This window comes from Gorilla gorilla, chromosome 9 (assembly GCF_029281585.2).
Source record: "Gorilla gorilla gorilla isolate KB3781 chromosome 9, NHGRI_mGorGor1-v2.1_pri, whole genome shotgun sequence".
NCBI classification, from domain to species: Eukaryota; Metazoa; Chordata; class Mammalia; order Primates; family Hominidae; genus Gorilla; species Gorilla gorilla.
In genome coordinates, this window is record NC_073233.2 from 125,760,589 (window position 1) to 125,779,566 (window position 18,978).

General features: G+C 54.8%; 2 protein-coding genes across 9 annotated transcripts in view; both read right to left on the bottom strand.

The window, feature by feature from the left end:
* Window positions 1–608: 608 nt before the first annotated feature.
* On the bottom strand, window positions 609–8,553 carry FXYD2 (FXYD domain containing ion transport regulator 2). Of its 3 annotated transcripts, none has more exons than XM_019036827.4 (6): window positions 8,448–8,553; window positions 3,141–3,179; window positions 2,870–2,944; window positions 1,323–1,359; window positions 1,130–1,160; window positions 609–839 (listed from the first exon to the last, which is right to left on the bottom strand). In XM_019036827.4, the coding sequence occupies exons 1-5, from the start codon at window positions 8,464–8,466 to the stop codon at window positions 1,136–1,138; spliced, it is 195 nt and encodes a 64-aa protein (XP_018892372.1). In that variant the 5' UTR covers window positions 8,467–8,553; the 3' UTR covers window positions 609–839; window positions 1,130–1,135. The 3 variants fall into 3 exon arrangements, with proteins under 3 accessions (XP_018892372.1, XP_018892370.1, XP_018892371.1); XM_019036825.3 differs by lacking the exon at window positions 8,448–8,553 and adding an exon at window positions 5,115–5,301; XM_019036826.3 differs by lacking the exons at window positions 609–839; window positions 8,448–8,553 and adding exons at window positions 859–967; window positions 5,115–5,312.
* Window positions 8,554–17,427: 8,874 nt separating this feature from the next.
* FXYD6 (FXYD domain containing ion transport regulator 6) overlaps window positions 17,428–18,978 on the bottom strand; it is a 40,429-nt gene continuing 38,878 nt past the window's right edge. For all 6 annotated transcript variants that reach the window (XM_055355014.2, XM_004052199.5, XM_055355017.2 and 3 more), the window contains one exon: window positions 17,428–18,722. The gene's annotated coding sequence lies outside the window, so the exon portion shown is untranslated. The remainder of the gene's footprint in view (window positions 18,723–18,978) is intronic.

An 18,978-nucleotide genomic window follows, 5' to 3' on the forward strand; every position in this document is an offset into this window, starting at 1 on the left:
TGTGACAGTGGTCTCACTCTCACCATCTGTTCCCTGGCCCCAGGCCCTGGAATTAACCAACCCTCCAAATAGGTGGCCCCAAGAGTGGAAAGAGGTGGCCCGAGCTTAGTACCAGGAGGGGGCTGGGAAGAGGGCTGGCTCCTTCAGGACATGTGCGGAGGCCCAGCACCAGGCCCCCCGGACCCACCCACCTTGGCCCAGGGGTATACATGTGGAAAATGGCAGAGCACAGGAATGTGACCACACACAAGCCCATCTTGGTAGCGTGGGGCCTCTCCACAGCAACTGCTAAGCAGGGTCGCTTCCAGGAACCCAACAGTGGCGCCTGGGGCAGAGGCCTCATGGGTATCCAATGGGCTGTGGTTTTGACCCCTGGGCCTTTCAGACTTCCCAGGTGTATAAAAGCCAGGCTGAGGCCTCTGTCCCCAGGGCTCCTGCCAGTTCAGGGGGTGCGAGGAGTGGCCTACAGATGACAACACTGAACTTCTTGCTTTTACAGGCAGACAGGTGCCTGAGCAATTAATTGAAAAAACAAATGAGACCCGGCTGTATTTGTACTTGAGCTTGGAGAGGCTGGTGGTGACAGAGGAGGGAGACAGGCAGGCAGGTGAGGGAAGCAGCGGTCTCTGACGCCGGCTTTATTATAAGCATGAGGTGGCACGAGGCAGGAGTTGGCGATGCCACCTGGGGGTCACATTGAGTCTGGAGCTTCCTTCAGCCCAAGCGCTGGCAGTGACGGGGACAAAGGTCTACAGCCCAAGGAAGAAGGGGAGGCGCCAGAGGCAGGGCCATGCTTGGCTTCCCAGCTGGCCCCAGTGCAGTGGGTGGCACCGCCGAGGCTGAGAAGACAAAGGCAGGATGGGGTTGGGCAGGAGGCAGCAGAGGTTGGGGTTTTATTTCCCCCTTGTCCATCTCACTTTTCTCCAGGGCTCCTCTGTGATCTGCGGCACACACTCCACGCCAGGCCCTTGGCAATCGTTTTAAACACACGATGGGTGACAGACCACCTGGCTGATGTGTGGACGACCCTAAAATTCTTATTTACCGAGTCCAGGAGCCAGAATTCTTCCCTGTTGCTCCCAAGCCTGCCCTGCCCTCCCCGCACCCTCCCCAGGCCCTCCTAGCATACCTGCTGTTACGGCTCATCTTCAGTGATTTGCCTGGTGGGGGAAGGAAAAGCAACAGGTGAGAGGGCAGGGGGAGGGGTGGGTCTAGGGATCCCTGAGGGTGGGGATCCTCCACTGTGTCAGAGACAAAATCCGCAGCCCGCCCCTCCTTCTCCAGCCCCAACCCCCTCATCGGTCACCCCAGGCAGCGCTCACCTATGCTTCTTATTGCCCCCACAGCGGAATCTTCTGCCTTGAAAAGAGAAAAGGAGATTTGTTTCCATGGACTAATTTTCCAAGGAGACCCTGGAAGACTCAAAATTCTTCCAGTCTCTCCTACCTCCCTCCTGCCAGTATTACCGCAGGGTCAGGCTTGGAGGCCACGTTTGACTGTCTCTATTTTATTTTATATTTTATTTTATTTTATTTTTTGAGACAGGGTCTTACTCCGTCACCCAGGCTGGAGTGCAGTGGTGGGATCGTAGCTCACTGCAGCCTCAAACTCCTGGGCTCAAGTAATCCTCCTGCCTCAGCCTCCCAAGTAGCTGGGACTATAGGTACATGCCACCATGCCCAGCTAATTAAAACAATTTTTTTTTGTATAGATCTGGTCTCACTGTATTGACCAGGCTGGTCTTAAACTCCTGGTCTCAAGAGATCCTCCTGCCTTGGCCTCCTAATATGCCGGCATTACAGGCATGAGCCACCACGCCCAGCCTTCTCTCTCTTTATATAAGGCTGGACCATAGGCATTCAAGAACCTAAGTCAGTCAGTCAGTCAGCAAATGTTTACTGGAGCAGATCCATGGTGGGCTGTTGGCATATCGAGAGCAGCAGCAGAGACTGGGCCATCATGGTGCCACCAGCACAGCTGCCCGACGAACACCTGGAGAAGGATGGCAGCAACTCCAAAGTGGAGCCCCTTGCTTAGGCCACCTGCCTCCTGTGCCTATGTGATCAGCCACCACCCGGCACTGCCCTCCGGGAGCTGCCACGGGCAACATGTGAAAATGGGGAGACCTGCAGGACTGTGGCCCAAGCCTTGGGGTGGGCTGGCAGTGGCACACGTAGAGAGAGCTGCCATGGGCAACACAGGAAAATGGGGAGACCCGCAGGACTGTGGCCCGAGCCTTGGGGTGGGGTGGCAGTGGCACACGTGCATTAGAAGTCCAGAGCCCACAGGCGTGCTTGCTGTATCTTCTTTCCATGGGTTGTGTTTTCTGTGTATTTTTCTTTGGGTTGGACCAAAACAAGTCAATGTGCAGTTATTAAGCTCCTCCTGTGTGCCCCTCGGGGCTTGAGGATACATAACTCTCTTTGTCTCCCCCAGAACACTCCGAGTCTGCACTGGACCGTTCTCGGAGCGCTGTCCTGACTGCCATGTCTTTGGATGCTAGCCCTAATCTTGTGAGGCAGGTGGGATCATCCCTATTTAACAAATGAGTTTGGGATCATGGTTAGCAGCGGGGGGACTAGTCCCCCTGCCTGGCCCTCCGGTTACCCGGTTACCCCGTGGGTTCGCTCTTACCTCTGCGGCTCCTCCCGGGCCCACTGGAGGGTGCACTTGAGCAAGCAGGAACCTCACACTGTGCTCCCTGCGAGCCTGGCACCCCACCGGGCACCCATTCCCACATCCTGCAGTGGGGGGCGTGGTGGGGAGGCTCACCCCTCCCTTGGCAACTCCCGAAAGCCAGCCTGCTCAGCGGCCTTGAGAAGAGAGGTGCCCTGGTCAGCACCCCTTCCCTGGAGGCCACCCCACTTACTGAGGAGGATGAGGAGCCCCACGATGAAGGCCAGTCCAGCGAAGATCAGGCCCCCATTGCGAACAGTCTCATAGTCTCCGGAAAGAGAGGGCAAGAGGAGCGGGATGGGTGGTCTCTCCCAGCAGCTGTCTCCCCGCAGCCCGCCCGCAGCAGCCCGTGGTAACCAGGGGAGATAAGGGGCACAGAGCACGGACCTGGGGCTGGGAGAGGCCGCTGCTTGGTGGAAGGGGTCCTGAGGGCTCAGGAAGGGTGCGCAGGGGCCCAGGCTTACCATAGTAGAACGGGTCCACGTCCCCCTTGGGGCTGCCGCCTAGGAGAGAGCCAGAGGTGGGATGAGAGGAGTCACGGATGGTGAGCCAGCCACAGGAACAGCTGGAATTCCCTGTCCTTCCCTTCCCAGAGGACCCTCGAGGGTCCAAGCAGGCGAGGGGAGGCTGGGAGCGGGGGTGTTGCTAAAACCATTGCCAGCAGCCTTCTGCTCTAGGCGGCTTCAGACACGGTCAACTGGGGACCAAATACCGAGTGTCCGAGGGGGATCCGTGCTGTCTGGGGGGCCTCTGACCACTCCGGAAGGGTGGCTCTCTCCTGCTCCTTGATTCCTACCATGGTAGAAAAGGCCAGGAGAGGCCTCTCCCATTAAACTCCCAGCGGCCTCTCTCCACAGGACCATTTGGCTATCAGGTGCTTAGCAGCTATTTGGGAAATGCATGAATAAATAAAACAGAACCTTAAAGTTTATCAGACAGAAGGAGGAAGCCGAGCCCAATGTGTAGACTTGTTCAAAGTCCTAATGAAAGCTGAGACAGACCTCCTTCCCTATGTTACCATCCTCAGGGGAAGCAGATCTAGTTAAGAAACATTAATATATAGTGCTGGTCAGGCACCGGGCAAAAGCTAACAAACCCTAACTCATCTAACCATTATGGCAACCTTATGAGGCGTCAATGTCATTCTGGTGTAATCCACGAGAGGGTGGACGTGCAGAGAAGAAATTCCCCCACAGTTATACAGCAAGTCAGGGGTAGAGCTGGCGTTTGAACCCAGGAAGCAGGGGGCTGAGAATGGAGGTGCATAAGCCCTTTGATCTCCACCTCTCAATGGCGGGAGGGAAGGAGCCCGTTAGAGGCAAGGTCCTGCCCCTGCCTCTGGTGGCCTCCCCCGGATTTGGAGCTGCTCAGCAGGCAGGTCTCACAGTGGTGCCCTGCAACTGAGTACACTTGCCCTGGACAGCGAGATGGTGGCCTGGCCAGGACGCTTCTGCCACAGCTGAGGGCCGCTACTCTTTCCTGCCCTGCTGGAGCCCCTTCTTGCATGAGGGAAGTAGAGCCCGAGGAGGAAGGAACGCGCAAGTTAGCACTTTCCGGGCTGTGCCAAACTGTGCCCCTGAGCAGCAGTGAGACTTAGGGTCTGCCAAGCCCAGCTGTCCTCAGCGGCCAGTCCCTGGGCCAGGAAAGGACAGGCCAGGAAGAGTCAGTGCCCATCCTGACGGGCCTGAGGTGCTGGGTGCTCAGGGAGGCCATGAAAGACCCAGGTCCCACACAGAAGGCCGTCAGGGCTGTCTTCCCAGATTTGGTTCAGGCCTTGTTTAAGGTCATATGGGGATTTAAGTGTCAGAGCAACAGCTAGACCCCAGCTGAGGCTTCCCCACACACCCCAGGAAACCTCCTCCTCCGTGGCCACCTGGCCCTGAGCCGCTTGCTGAGACCCTCCCTGCCCAGCACCCTCCCCTTTCTGCATCTGGCTCAAAACCCACCTCTGTCAGCAAGTGCCCCTCTTGGTTTCCAGGCCTGAGTCAGTTCCTGTGACAGGAAGCCTTTGGGGAGTGTGACTTGAACTTGGGGGGCTCTCACCCCAAATCCAGCCTAGGAAGGCTGACCAGAGGGGCCTGCTCCTTCCCCAGCCAGATGGACCCCGTCTGCCTCCCGCCCAAGTTCAGATGGTCTAGCAAGATGCATTGAACTCAGGGCGGGTGTGTGCCAGGAGGCTGAGGAGGAACGCTCAGCTCTCCAGCTTCTATCTGCTGCCTTTCTGCCACTCAAGCTATCTTTCTTTGGGGTTAAAGCAGGGTCCTCCTTTAAGTTGCAAATTTTCTTAGAGAGGAGGCCGACAGGAAGAGGGGCTGGGTACTCTGGAAGGCTGAGGTGGCAGGAGAGGGAAGAGTAGGGTCCAGCTGACCCCACAAAGGCAGGCCAATCAGAGCCACCCAGCATCGCACACGCCTGGGCACGCACACCAGCACACTCACCACCGTCCATCGACAACCCAGTCATTTCCCCAGGCGAATGGGCTGCCTCCACTCCCCTCTTCCTGCTGTCTCTGCTTTTTGGAGAGTGTCTGGCTGCCTCCGCAGGGTGGCCGGGGACGAGGTGCGGGCATTAAACATTAACAGTGCCAGGTAATATTTACCCTGGTCACAAGAAAAGCTGCAGTGTGGATGGAGGGGCTCCTTCTGCAGGGTGAGGACGTGCGTGGGGAGGCAGGGGCAGGGAGGAGCTGGCTGAGTTTCCAAACCTTCCCAAAGGAAATTTCCAAAGAGAAGGGCTGGGATGGGTCAGCAGTCGTGCTGTTCTGCCAGCTGGGGAAGCTACAGCTGGGGCGGTGGGAACAGGAAAGTGGAAGTTGCACAATCCGTTCAGTGTACACTGTACTTGGGAGTTTCTGGGGGCAGTGTCCCACAGCGGCCCCCAGCCCAGGCAGGGCCCACCGCACCAGCCACCATGGATGCCGCCGCTGCAGCTGGTGTTCCTTATGTGGTACTGGAGGCTTTCCTGCAGTGGTCCCTAGGAGCCTGGCCCACTGCTCCCCCACCACATCCCTGGAGCACCGCCAAAGCTGACCAGCAGTAGATCCTCCAGAAGGGCCCTTCATCTGTCATCCTATTCACCCATCAACATGCACCCTGCAGGTTACACCTCATTCAGAAGGGCTTCAGTCATCCCCAACTAATTTCTCCTTCCCTGCAGCCCTGGCACTTCCTCCTACCACCATTTGGCCTGGCTCTCGGATTGTGTCCTTGCCAGTTTACCATGGAGCATGCAGGATCCTTAAGGACAGGGCAAGACTTTCATCGTGGGGAAAACCCCCTGCGTTTATGGTTTACCAAGCACTTTCCTCACTGTTTTCTCCTCAAGCTTTATGTTTCCCATTTTACTGATGAGGCAGGTGTCTAAGGCACAGAGAGGTAGGGGCCTTGCCCAGGGTCACACAGCCAGTGTGGGGGAAGTGGAGACTGACAATCGGGCCTCCTGCTGCAGGAGGCAGATGCTTTCCACACCTCGCAGGCAGCCTCCCCACTCCGCTGTGACCTCCTTCACCCCAGGACTCCTGTGCCGGGTAGTCACAGGTACTGTAGAATCCTCGTTGAGTTCTAGTCCATTGAATTGGCCTCCAGAAAAGGCTGAAGCCCAGTGGCCACCAAACAGCCAAGGTCAGTGGCCAGCGGACACCAGGGGAGCTTGAGCCCTTCTGAAGGGAGCCACTGTATCCATGAATCCTCCCTAAGCAGGGGCAGGGCTTGGCACTTGAGTTCACACCCTGGCCCTCTCACTTGCTAATGGTATGGTCTCAGTCAATTACTTCACCTCTCTGTGCCTTAGTCTCCTCATCTGTAAAATGGGCACAGTACCCAGCTCCTAGGGTGGTTGTGAGGGGAAGTGAGATAATGCATGCAAAGAGCATATCCCAGGGCCTGGCACACGGTGAGTGGCATCATTTTTACTGTTACATGTGTGTTGATTGAAGAAATGACAAGCATTAGCCTTTGGCAAATGTTTGCTGCTGGACATGGAAAAGCCAGCCACCCTCCAATGAAAATGGGCACGAATGAGTGAGATGGAGAGAATGGCATGGCCCTGCAGATCAGGCTCTGCAATACCCGTTCAGTTCCCTTCTGCTTCTGGAGCCAAGAAATATATATTCGTGCAAACATCACAGCAGAGCCAACGTTTGGTGAAGATGGACCACGTGCCAGGCTCTTGGAATGCACTGCATCACTTAATTCCTACTAACGGCGTTTTACAGATAAAGAAACTTGAGGCTGCTCATTTGCTTTCCACAATAGCCCCTGGAGGTGGCCAGGGCAGTGTCATGATCCCCACTGGGTACACCAGAAAAAACGAGGGCAGGAAGGTGAAGGGACTTGCCTGAAACACATAGTTAATGGCAAACTGGAGGTAGAAAGCCCAGATCCTCCAAGATGTGCTACCAAAGCTACTGCCATCTCCACACAAGACAAGGGTGCTCCCTTTATTATACAGGATTGTGTTATCTTACTGCATTTTGTCTATATTTGTAAGCCTCCATGGAGTCTTTCGGGAATAATAAGAGATGTAAAAATAAGTGGGAAGTTAAATAAATTCATCTGTCTGTCTGTCTATCTATCTATCTATCTATCTATCTATCTATCTATCTATCTATCTATCATCTATATCTACCTATCTATCCATTGACAACCCAGTCATTTCCCCACCCAAATGGACTGTCTCCACTTGCCTCTTCCTGCTGTCTTTGCTCCTTGGTGGGGTGGCTGGGGATGAGGTGGGGGCATTAAACATTAACAGTGCCAGGTAATATTTACCCTGGTCACAAACAAAGCTGCAGTGTGGATGGAAGGGCTCCCACTGCGGGGGGAGGAGGTGCATGGGGAGGCATCTACAGATGGATGGATAGATAGATAAATAGATAGATAGATAGATAGATAGATAGATAGATAGATAGATATGGATGATAGATCGATCAATAGATAGATGAATAGGAAGCAATAGGGAAAGCTAGTTGATGGCTGCATTTTTAAACTCTGTGTGCAAGGCACCGTTTCAAGCACTTTACAGAAATTAATTCTTTTTTTTGAGACGGAGTTTCGCTCTTGTCACCCAGGCTGGAGTGCAATGGTGCGATCTCGACTCACTGCAACCTCCGCCTCCCGGGTTCAAGTGACTTTCCTGTCTCAGCCTCCTGAGTAGCTGGGATTAAAGGCATGCGCCACCAAGCCCGGCTAGTTTTGTATTTTTAGTAGAGACGGGGTTTCACCATGTTGGTCAGGCTGGTCTCGAATTCCTGACCTCAGATGATCCGCCCGCCTTGGCCTCCTTTCAAAGTGCTGGGATTACAGGCATGAGCCACCACGCCTGGCCAGAAATTAATTCTTTAGTCATCACAATGACTTTTATAAGGTAAGGAAGGCATTATTATCACCCCATTTCATAGAGGAAGAAACTGAGGTCCAGATAAGTTAAATAACTTGCCAGATGTCAGATGGCCAGAGAGTAGGGGAACCAAGATTTGAAGCCAGCAGCCTGGCTTCTGAGTTCCTGCATCTCTAAAGGACGGATGGACAGACAAGTAAATGAGGTGGTTGGACAGCTGCCTTCCCAGCCCTCGCAGCTCAGATATGCTCTGCACACACGTTACAGCAGGCCGGTGACTCCGTATGGAGATGCTCTTTTTTGGAAATTCTGCCTCTCTTCCTTTCTGCTTTTCCTGCACTTCTGGGGAGCTTGTGGGTGCACTTGAAAGGGATGGGGCTGGCACCTGTGTTAGAGCCTGAGCAGGGAGGAGGAATGGGGCTCAGAGGACTCACCCAGGTACCACCTGTCCATGGCAGGAGCTGCTGATTGTGTCCAGGAGTGCAGGAGAGCAGGGAGGTGCTGCTTGCCTGGGGCCTGGATGGAGAGTGGCACTCCCCCTCTTCACACTTCAGGTGAGCCCACAAACAGGAAGAGACACAGGGAGGGAGGAGGGGCTGGCAAAGGAGCCCTTACCTCGTGCCCACTTGCTGGGGCGGGTTGGGGCAAGGGATCCACGTGAAAGCCAGGGGAGATTCTCTGACCTCCACCTGGCACCTGAGGATGGGGAAGCTGTCAGATGCAGCAGAGCCAACCACAGCCCCCGCCCTGGCCCTCTCCCTCGAGGGGCTCCATACTGCAGCCAGCCCAGGGTGCCCGAAAAGGGTACAGGTGCCAGGAGGAATCAAGGAGCCCACTCTTCCCCAGGCCCCTGGGCTGGTGGCATGTGAGGGAGACCTTTAGGGGCATGTGTGGGTCCCCTGAGCTTTACTCCGCTGCACCTCCGCCCTCCAGTCCAGCTGGGCCATTGCCCGGAGGTATCCTGCCCAAGACCCCGGGCTGTAGCTAGGCGTCCCCTGAGACTGGGAGGCACAGCTGCAGCCTCTCAGAGGGGTGGGAATGGTTTCCAGGACCCTGTCGTGGGACCTGAGGCACCGGCCCCAGCTTCCTGTGTCGTTCTGGTAGTTGGCAGAGAGATGGGGAGCAGCTGCGGGGCTGGGAGCCGGAGCTGTGATGGGGGCCGCTCCTGTGGCCTGCCCTTTCCTCAGCTGGGACCCCTCACTCAGCCCACAGTGACTCACCCAGCCCGCAGTGACTCACCCAGGCTGTGATGTCAGGCCTGCCTGCCACACCTCAGAGGGCTCAGCTGGAGACACCAGCAGCCTAATGAGGCCTCTGGGGGGCTGCTGGTTGGTATCAGAGGGGAATGGCCAGAAGACAACACTGCTAGGCCCAGGGCAGGGTCAGAGCCAGAAGCCAGCAGGGAGCTACAGGGAGCCCCACCAGGCGGGGCAAGCCACTAGGCAGGGTGTCCTACCACGCAGGGCAGCCCACTACACTGCCCAGGCAGTCTCTGTTCCTCGGCCACCAAGGCCTTGCCCACAGCAAAGCCACAGTGAGCAGTCTCTGTGTGGCTGACTTGGGACCACAGGGTCTCCGTCAGGTTCCTGTAGCCGCCCTGGCACGGCCACCCCAGTGTGGACACTGAGAAGCAGAGTTAGGAGGGGCTGGCTCTGGCCCCAGCCTCTGACCTGGGCTCTGGTCACTCTGACTCCCACCTCTCTGTCCCTCCTTTGCAACACTCCCTGTCCTGAGGGGAGGACTCATGACGTCCCAGGGAGCCCTCTCAGGGCTTAAATGGAGACCAGGAGGTCTAAGAGGTGCTATTTGTTATCAGGATGGGCTGAGATCAGCGCTGGGGCCCCTGAGCACAGCCCTGACTCCAGGCTCTCTGCACCTTTCCCTCCAGACCACCCTGGAGGCAGGGCCAGACCTGTCCTGGGGTGGGTAACAGCTCGGCTGGCGGGCGGGCCTGTCCCATGCTCCCAAGTGGAAACCTGCACACTCAGCCCAGAGCGGCTGAGTGGAAATTCCCCAAGCTGGGGTTAGAGAAGTTTACAAACCTCGGGGCTGGGTGAGACTTAGAGGTACCTGGTCCAAACATATTCTAAGTGGTCCAGAAAAGTGGAGCTCTCAGCCAAATCCCCCCCCCACCCACCCCGCCAGTATACACACTCTGTTCCCTGCCCACCCCCAGTGTTGTGAAGGAAGGCATCTCTATCTCAGAGCCCGGTGTGATTGATGGCCCAACTAGAAAGGACACCAAAGCCATCCCATCCAAACCCCTCCCTTTAAAAGTTGCTCCCTCTCCTGCTCAAAATCCTCAGAGAGGGCTCGGATGATACGCAAAATCTTTGTGTGTCCCAAAAAGAAGCTCTTTTTTTTTTTTTTTTGAGATGGAGTTTTGCTCTTGTTGCCCAGGCTGGAGTGCAATGGCGTGATCTCAGTTCACTGCAACCTCTGCCTCCTGGGTTCAAGTGATTATTCTGACTAAGCCTCCCAAGTAGCTGGGATTACAGGAGCTGCCACCACACCCAGTAATTTTTGTATTTTTATATTTTTAGTAGAGACCCGGTTTCGCCATGTTGGCTGGTCTCAAACTCCTAACCTTAGGTGATCCGCCCGCCTTGGCCTCCCGAAGTGCTGGGATTACAGGTGCGAGCCACCGCACCCAGCCAAGAAGCCCTTCTCATTCTGGCTCTAGGCACCTGTGAGCTGGTCCCCCACCTCCCCGCCCTGCTTTCTGCTCCAGCCATACTGGCCTTCGTGACACCCCTCACCCTCCAGGACCTCCGCACGGGCTGTTCCCACTTCCTAAATGCTCAGCCTCCACAGGGCTTGCTGCTCAGCGCACGCTGCCTTCAGGGCTTTCTTCAAAGCCCCGATTCTGGGCATCCCTGTATAAAATGTTCACACCCACTGCCTCAGCCTGGCTTTTCCTCTGTGGCACTTGTTCTTAACTAAGGTATGTATTTCCCTTATCTTGTTTGTCCCTCTCCCAACTAAAATGTAAGCACCAGGAGAGCAAGGATTTTTGTTTGTTTGTTCATTCCCCCATGCCTGGAACAGTGCATCGTGGGACCCAGTTTTATTAAATGAATGAATCAGTCCCAGGCAAAAATCAGACAAAGATGGGGACAGGATTGAGGGGAAATCACTTCTCCCATGCTGCAGGCAGACCTAGGACTTGCCTCAGGCACCCTCCTTCCATGCTGTCGCCTGCCCTGTGAGGAGTCACAAGACCCCATTTGCCCTCACAGAGGCAGCAACCCTCACCTTGCTGACAGCTCCCCCAGAGTCCCTCTCAGGGGGTTCTCTCTCACTCCTCTTGCACCCCATCCACCCCTCCCCTAACCTCCCCTTCCTTCTCCAGCCCAGCAGCAATTTTCAGAAATTGTCCTGTTTGTTCTTTGGGGGAAGCCCAGGCATTTGTTAAGTCAAGCAGGTCCCACCCCTCTCGCTTCACTCATGTTTAAGTCCTTCTCAGACTTCCTTCCTGTCCTCCCCCAGCTAGCTCAGGTCATGGGTCCTAGCTAGCACTGGGGACAGGGAACCCCTCTCTGAGACACCTGCTCTCCTGCAGAGAGGTCGCGGCCCTTCCACCTGTGGCCCATGTTCCTGAGAGCAGCTCAGTTCAGGAGGGTCTCTCCTCCTAGACGTCTCCACGCAAGGCACCCTGAGGGCCAGACACACCCATGCATAAATCCCCTTTCATCCTGAGACTTTGCTAAGGACTGCCTGACCCTGGGCAAGGGCACCCCTCTGGGTCTCCTCCCACCTGTAAAATAGGGTAATAACACCTACCTTGTAGGATTGTTGTGGGAACAGACAAGGTAGGTCAAGCGTTTGGCCAGAGAAGGCCCTAAAAAATGATGGCTGTGTTTTCCTTACTCCGAACTGCGCCCCCCAGGAGACAAGAACACTCACAGCAATCCCTTCCCTTGGCTCAGTCCCCAGTTGCGGTGATCTCTAAAGCAGGCCTCTGGGAACACCCTGCCCTGGCATGATCCTGCTGGCCACCACTCACCCTGCATCTCCAGCCTCCCTTTCTTCTCCACACAAAACCAAGAAACCTCCTTTGTCTAATGGTTCCAGGATGGAGACAAAGGAGCATCCAGCTGTGCTCTCCTGTTCTCTCCAAGACCCAGAGCTCTGGGAGATGTTGGGAGGTAGAGAGAGGCAGTGCCCACTCCTGGATGCGTCAGCACTGTCACAGCTGATGGGACTGTGCCCTCAGTGGCGAGGCCTCCATCTTCCCTGTCTCCCCCAGGCAGGCCTCTCTTTTGTCTCCTGACTCCCAAGTCTCAGGGCAGTCATTTGGGGTGGTCGTTGCTGGGTTGGTGGGGCAGGGAGGAAATAGGCTGGAATCCAGCTGACCTCTGTTTTCCTGGTGATCAAAGGCCCTCACCACCAGCTTCCCAGAATGGGGTTCTCCAGCTCCGCCGGCTCTGGCCCTTGTGGGAGTTTACAGCCTTGAACTCCAGGTCCCCAGATCAGTTCCTCCTGGTGTTGGCTTGCAGCTGGAAAGGGGCTCCAATGAAGCAGAAGCCAGAAGCACCTAGAAAGCCATGACCCCAGGCCCAAGTCAGTCCTCAGCTGCATAACCCGTATGGCCACTGGGCAGGGAAAGTGGCAGTTCCCAAGCCCCATTTGTCCCACTCAGAGGTCCTGAATCCTGAGGAACGCTGGCTCCTGTCTCCTGCTATGGTTGCAGGTGCCAGGTCACTGGGGTCTTATAAGGCAGGGCTGGAAGGAGGTGGGCCCCAGAGGGTCCATTCCTTAAGTGTTGGCTTCAAGAAGGCCTGAGCCATGGTGCACAGAGGTTCTGAGAACTGCCAAAGGGCAATGTACTCTGAGAGTCAAGGTCACCAGCTGGTGACAAGGGCAAACCCATTTGACCCACCTCCCCTACAGTGAATACCTTGGAGAGAAATGCATTCTTGACTGTTCTCAGAACTCACGTCCAGGCTTGAACCACAACAGAGCCCATTCCTCTCCAGCTTTTCTTGGTTTTCTCCTCCCAGTAACCAAACTCCCTCTCACCTCTGGGAGAGGCTCACCACCTCCGGGAAGACCTCGCGGAGCAAGCCCACCCCTGGTTACTCTTACCTTCCCTCCACCACCTTCCGGATGCCACTGACATGGCTTGAATGGCCGGCATGTGGCCGTGTCACCATTCTCTTCATTTATAGCACAGATTGCCAAGTCCGTGGCCTCCTTGAGGCCTCAGGTCGGGTAAGCTGTTAAACGTTTGTACCTGCACTGAGCCTGGTGCCCACTCTCCACACTTGGCAGCAATTCCACCCTATTCCAGGGTCTCAGTGGTTCCAAAGAGCTGCTTAGAGCCTCCCAACAATTCAGCCAGGCAGGCTGTGCGATGCCCATTTTACAGAGGACACTGCAGGTGGTCTGCAAACAGGTCAGAACATGAACCCAAGTCTAACAGAGACAAGAGGAACCCTGCCATCAGAGAATGAGGAGACAAGGAAATGGATAGTGATGCCAACATTTATAGCATAATGGCTACGTGGAGAATTGTCACGGTGCTTCGATGTCCATTGTATCACTTTGACCCTGTGAGATAACAGAAAACATCTTGATGCATTTATTTTATAGGTGATGCAACTGAGGCTTAAGTGGCTTTTCCAGGGTTACACAGTGAGCAGGAGGCCCAGCTTACCCCAAAGCTAGGAAGGACTTGATTATTCAGAAAAGGAAACTGACAGAGAGGCTGGGGTCTTTCCAAGCTCACAGTTAGAGCAGAAGGGACCTCGGGGATGTTCTGAGCCTCAGGCTCTACCAGACTGCCTCCAAGCCCAGCTCAGAGGTAGGAAACCATTCTTCTGGATAGTGCAGGGGGGCCCACCCCCTCCAGTCCCTGCCATCCAGGTCCTTCAGGACATGCGATCACAGCATCACCTGCTCTGCCATCATTGCCTTGGCAGGTGCCCCACTGTTGTGCAACCAGGCCCGGGGCTGGGCTGGCCCCATCAAATCAACAGCTGGTTGGCTTGAGCCGGCTGAGTCTGCCCCCCTGGAGCTCAGCTGTGACAGCAATGAATCACACTAATGGAGAGAGGTGGCCATTCCTTCTCTGTGGCCTGGAGACAGGTTTTTCCAAAGCTCCTCCCCTGGCTCAGGCAAACACACCTGACCTTTCTCTTGCTGGGCCCAGGGTGAGGCAGAGCAGCCAGGAACAAGGTGGGGTGAACCAGACAGAGCTGGAGTGCTCTCCCACCCCTGCTTTGCCCAGCCTCCCCGCCAAGCCCATGATTCCAAGCAAGGTAAGGCCCTCCTCCCAGAGGAAGGGGCCAACAGCCCGGTGACCTTGGAGTGTGCTTCGCCTGGCACTCCCCTCACACCGCTCCCTACAGCTTGTACTCTGCCTCTGACTCTCTTCCAAGAACAATTTGGCAAGTTCTAATCTACATCTTGCAAAAAAAACAGAAAACAAAAAACAGAGAGGTAGGAGGGCCACAGCACCTGGGGTCCCAGAAGGCAGACTGACCTATTCCTACAGCAGGGGTAAGTAACGCAGAAAACCTCCAGGCAAAGAGACATGGAGATCTTCGAAATGGAATGGGGGGTGGAGGGAGTCACTGGGAGGCAAAAGGTGTGGGACACCGGAGGTTACTGAGACAGGGAACTTGGGATTCCCTTCTGGGAAATGACACAGCATGGCAGCTGTCCTTATTCAGTCAAGCTACGTTGCCTCATTAAACCAAATCACAACTACAAACCAGTGCCACATGCCTGGAGGCTGAGTGGACACTCCTGGCCCTCCTCACGGAGATATATAGCACTCTGAGTTCTGATCCAGCTCATCTGTGTGAAGTCCTCAGACAAGCATATAGTAAGTGCTCCATAAATTTCAGCTGCTCGGTTTTTTAATTATTACTATTTTGACCATCATTTCTTCGATTGCTCTTCATGTGTCTTGTTTCCAGACCATTAGACTCCCACAGGAGGCTCCTTGGAGCATGGTCCAGCTAGTTTATGTCTTGAAGGGGCAGCCATGCTCCAGGTGCAGTCTTGGGAGCCATCTGATCACTGTCCCTTCATCTGAGCATCTGCCTGCTGAAGGAGGCTAGGCCATGTGCTGACAAGCACTATGGACAGATAGCCCGGGGTGAAGTCCTAGTTCCTCCATCCCCCAGCTGTGTAACTTGGACCAGGACGATTGTATCTCTGACCAGTCTCAGAATACAGCTGGATTACTAGGAGGAAAACTAAGTGAGTGCTTAGAGGCGGGCAAAGTAAGGATAACCATTTGTAGATGATGTGCTAGAGATGCTGACCATCGTTCCTTACTCTTAACGTAATTATGAGAAAAATTAGAACCTCCTCATTGGACTTCCTTATTCCTATGCCGAAGTATAATGTTCTGTTTTTACTAACGTATGGGGGGCGGCACACACAATGCTTTGCATGTCTAGGGCCTCTAGGGGTCTCAGTCTGGCCTCGCTATGAAATTTCTGCAAGGCCTGTCAATTCCCTGATGTATCACGAGTGTTGCCGAACAATAAGCTCATTTACCAGGTCTTGCTGTGACCAGATATTTTTTAATCGCCATGATCACTGGGTTGACAGGTTGAGCTTGAGCTCTACCATAAGCCTGTGTCTTTCCAAAGGCCTGGGGGACCGAAGGCAGAAGCAAGAGCACACGTAGACAAGGCACCGAGCAAGCGGATCTGTGCGGTTCTTCGGTTCTAAACAACTTGTGGAATCCAGGCGGACTCAGGGCCTGTGGCCACTGGGCAGGGAAGGTGGTGGTTCCTAGGCCCATCGAAACCCCAAGGAGCACTGGCTTCTGTCTCCTGCTATAGCTTCAGGTGCCAGGTTCACTGGGGTCTTAGAAGTTGGGGCTGGAAGGAGGTGGGCCCAGAGGGTCCCGCTCCTTAAGTGCTGGCTTCAAGATGGAAGATATTAAGACATTCCAGGGGTCGATTCTTTTTTCAAGACCCTAAGATGTTCCAGGCTTCTGTAGAGCAGGCACAGTCCTTGCCCTCCAGGAATTGTATCAATAAAGACACAAAACACTAGAGGCAGAAGCTGCACACGGGCAACCTCCATGCAGAATCTGCCCACATCTGTGTTGGTTTGGCCAACAGTGGTTTTTAGAAAGTTGAGTCAGAGTGTCTTTGGGAGGACACCGTAGGTGACTGCAGGCGCCATGCCCCATCGTCACTCCAGCAGATTCACATATTGGCATTACCTGCCTGGTCTCTACAGTCTGGATGCCAAGTATGAAGTGTGAATATAAAGGCAGCAAACAAGTGTGATTGGGGCACAAGAAAGGGATTCGGCTGGGCGCTGTGGCTCACGCCTCTAATCCCAACAATTTGGGAGGCTGAGGCAGGCAGATCACTTGAGGCCAAGAGTTCAAGACCAGCTTGGCCAACATGATGAAATCCCGTCTCTACTAAAAATATAAAAATTAGCTGGGTATGGTGGAGGGCACCTGTAATCTCAGCTGCTCAGGAGGCTGAGGCAGGAGAATCGCTTGAACTCAGAAGGCAGAGGTTGCAGTGAGCCAAGATAACGCCACTGCACTCCAGCCTGGGCGACAAGAGCAAAACTCCATCTCAAAAAAAAAAAAAAAAAAAAAAAGGGATTCGATTCTACCTAATGCCCAGGGAGGCTCCACAGAGGAGGGGTATTTCACAATCCACGTCACCCACCCTGTCACTCCCTTGATCCTTTCCTTCCTTTTTTCTTTTTAGAGACAAGGTCTCATTCTGTTGCCCAGGCTGGAGTGCAGTGGTGCAATCACGGTTCACTGCAACCTGGAACTCCAGGGTTCAAGCAATCCTCCTGCCTCAGCCTGCCGAGTAGCTGTGACAACAGGTGCGTGCCACCATGCCCAGCTAAGATTTCACCATGTTGCCCAGCTGGTCTTGAACTCCTGGCCTCAAGAAATTCTCCTGCTTCAGGCTCCCAAGTTGCTGGAATTACAGGTATGAGTCACCACCCCTGGCTCTCTTTACAAGTCCTTAGGTAGTGGCCCCAGAACTGACCAAAGAGAAATGTTAGGATGTTTTACTCCAGGCCACTGAGTACTTGAAGAAGCCATTGTGACTCCCTTTTTTGCTCCAAGACGGTGTGCAATGTACAGGTCCTGCTATGGGATGTGGCTTGAGCCCAGTGGCCTGGGAAGGCCGGAGAGAGGGAGGGAGGAATAGAAATGGCGGGAAGGTGCAGGACGAAGGGCTGAGCAGGAGGAGAGGAAAGTGAAGGAAGAAAAGGAAAGGAGGGAAGAGAAGCAGGGAGGAGGCAACAGTGACAGCAGCTGACAGGGCTCTGTGCCTGCCTGGCTGGCTATCCAGTCCTTCCTCTTCCCTCTGACCATGGACGGACTCCCTCTAGCCCTTTAAGTTCCACAGACCCTACAAACACTCAAGTTCTTTCACAGAAAGGAAAGCACCTCCGAGCCACTAGGAAACAAAGGATATTTTATTCCTTTTTTCTGTTGTTGTTGAGGATAGATCACGATACAGAGAACAGCAATGTGTCACAGCGCATGGTTTGGTTGGTTTCCGCGGGAACACAGAGGACAGGAGGGGCGGGATCTGGGTTGAGTTCCCACTCTCGTTATGACCTTCAACCTCTCACTGTTCCCAAGGGCTGCACGGAGCCTGCTGAGTCTCCAACCCACCTCGCTCACCACTCTGACCACCGACAGGCAGAGCAAAGGATGTGGGAGTTGCCTCTGCTGCCCATCTAAGGGGACGTGGGCAGAGAAGCAAAGGCCTCTGCTCTCCCTCCATCCATCCCGGTGTGCTGGCCCCAACGGAACAGGAGTCCTTCAGCTATTGCCTGCCAGAGACCCAATTGCAGGGACTGGAGTCTGCATCTGGATGAGCTAGGCTGTAGATTGAAGTCTCAGAAGCAGGGAAGGTTGGAAGGGGTAGGGTCCCAGAGCCCATGGGGTTATTGCTGAGAAGATATGCAGGGGACACATTCCCCAGGGGCAGAGTAGAAGCCCTGGGCCTGGAATCCCCAGGCGCTCTGTGAAGGGGCGGGGCAGATGGGGACTCCTCGTGGAAGCCCCTGGGAAGAAATTAACCACGGAAGGGCATAGCCTGCCTGACGTCAACGCTGGGCTCACCAGCTCCTTGCTTTGTATCTCCAGTTGCTAAGAGACCTTCAGACTGGGATCAGGTGGGATAAGGAAGCAAGGTTTTTGTTAAAGGAGTGAAAGGAGTCCATGAAGAATGATGACAAAGTGCTGCAAACCTTCCCAGGTCCCAAGACGATTGAAGACCACTGCCCGTGCTCTTACCCTACGCATCCCTAAATCAGGGGAGGGGGCTGGTCTCGGGCAACAAGCAGCCTCCTAGGAGCAGAAGGTGATGGAGGGCCACGGGGGCAGGGAGGAGCAGATGGCCATGTGGCTCAGCCCCTGCCTGGGAAAGCGAGTCCACAGTTCACTAACAAACACAATACCATCCACGAACAAGTAGCCACAAAGACCACAGTTAGCAAACACACACACTCACACACACACACACACAGACACATCACAGGAGGTGGGCAGGACCGCAGGCTGCAGTGGGGAGGCAAGTGTTAGTTGCATCATCAGGTGGAGGAATGGTGTTAGAGGGGATAGGGTGGGGGACACACAAGTTCTTGGCTTCTCCTGGGGAAAGGGCTGTTGCTGAAGAGGCCGGTTTTCTTAAGCATCGACATTTGCATCCAAAGGTTCAAGCAGCGGCCTCAGGTTCCAGAGGCTGAGGAGGAGGATAATTTAAATTAAAAACACTTTAGCTCGCCTCTGGTATCCTTATCTGCTTCTCTCCCTTCCTTGAGCACCTGCCCACTGAAATTCCCGGTATGGAAGCCTCGTCTGAGACGCAGAGAAAGGAGACGAAGACACAGGGGAGGGGTGAACCTCAGAAGAAGCCTCTCCCAGGTGGGCTGGAGCCTGGCAGACATGGAAAGGAAATTGTTAAACCCAGGACCTCCCCAGTGGTTGCTCACAGTCCT

Excerpts from the sequence above, each read along its gene's own strand:
- FXYD2 (XM_019036825.3), bottom strand. The coding sequence starts at position 5,139 with ATGACTGGGTTGTCGATGGACGGTG. Across the intron at positions 2,945-3,140 it reads CGTGGACCCGTTCTACTATG|ACTATGAGACTGTTCGCAAT; the intron begins GTAAGCCTGGGC and ends CTCTTTCCGGAG. Across the intron at positions 1,360-2,869 it reads GGGGCTCCTCATCCTCCTCA|GCAGAAGATTCCGCTGTGGG; the intron begins GTAAGTGGGGTG and ends TCTCTTTTCAAG.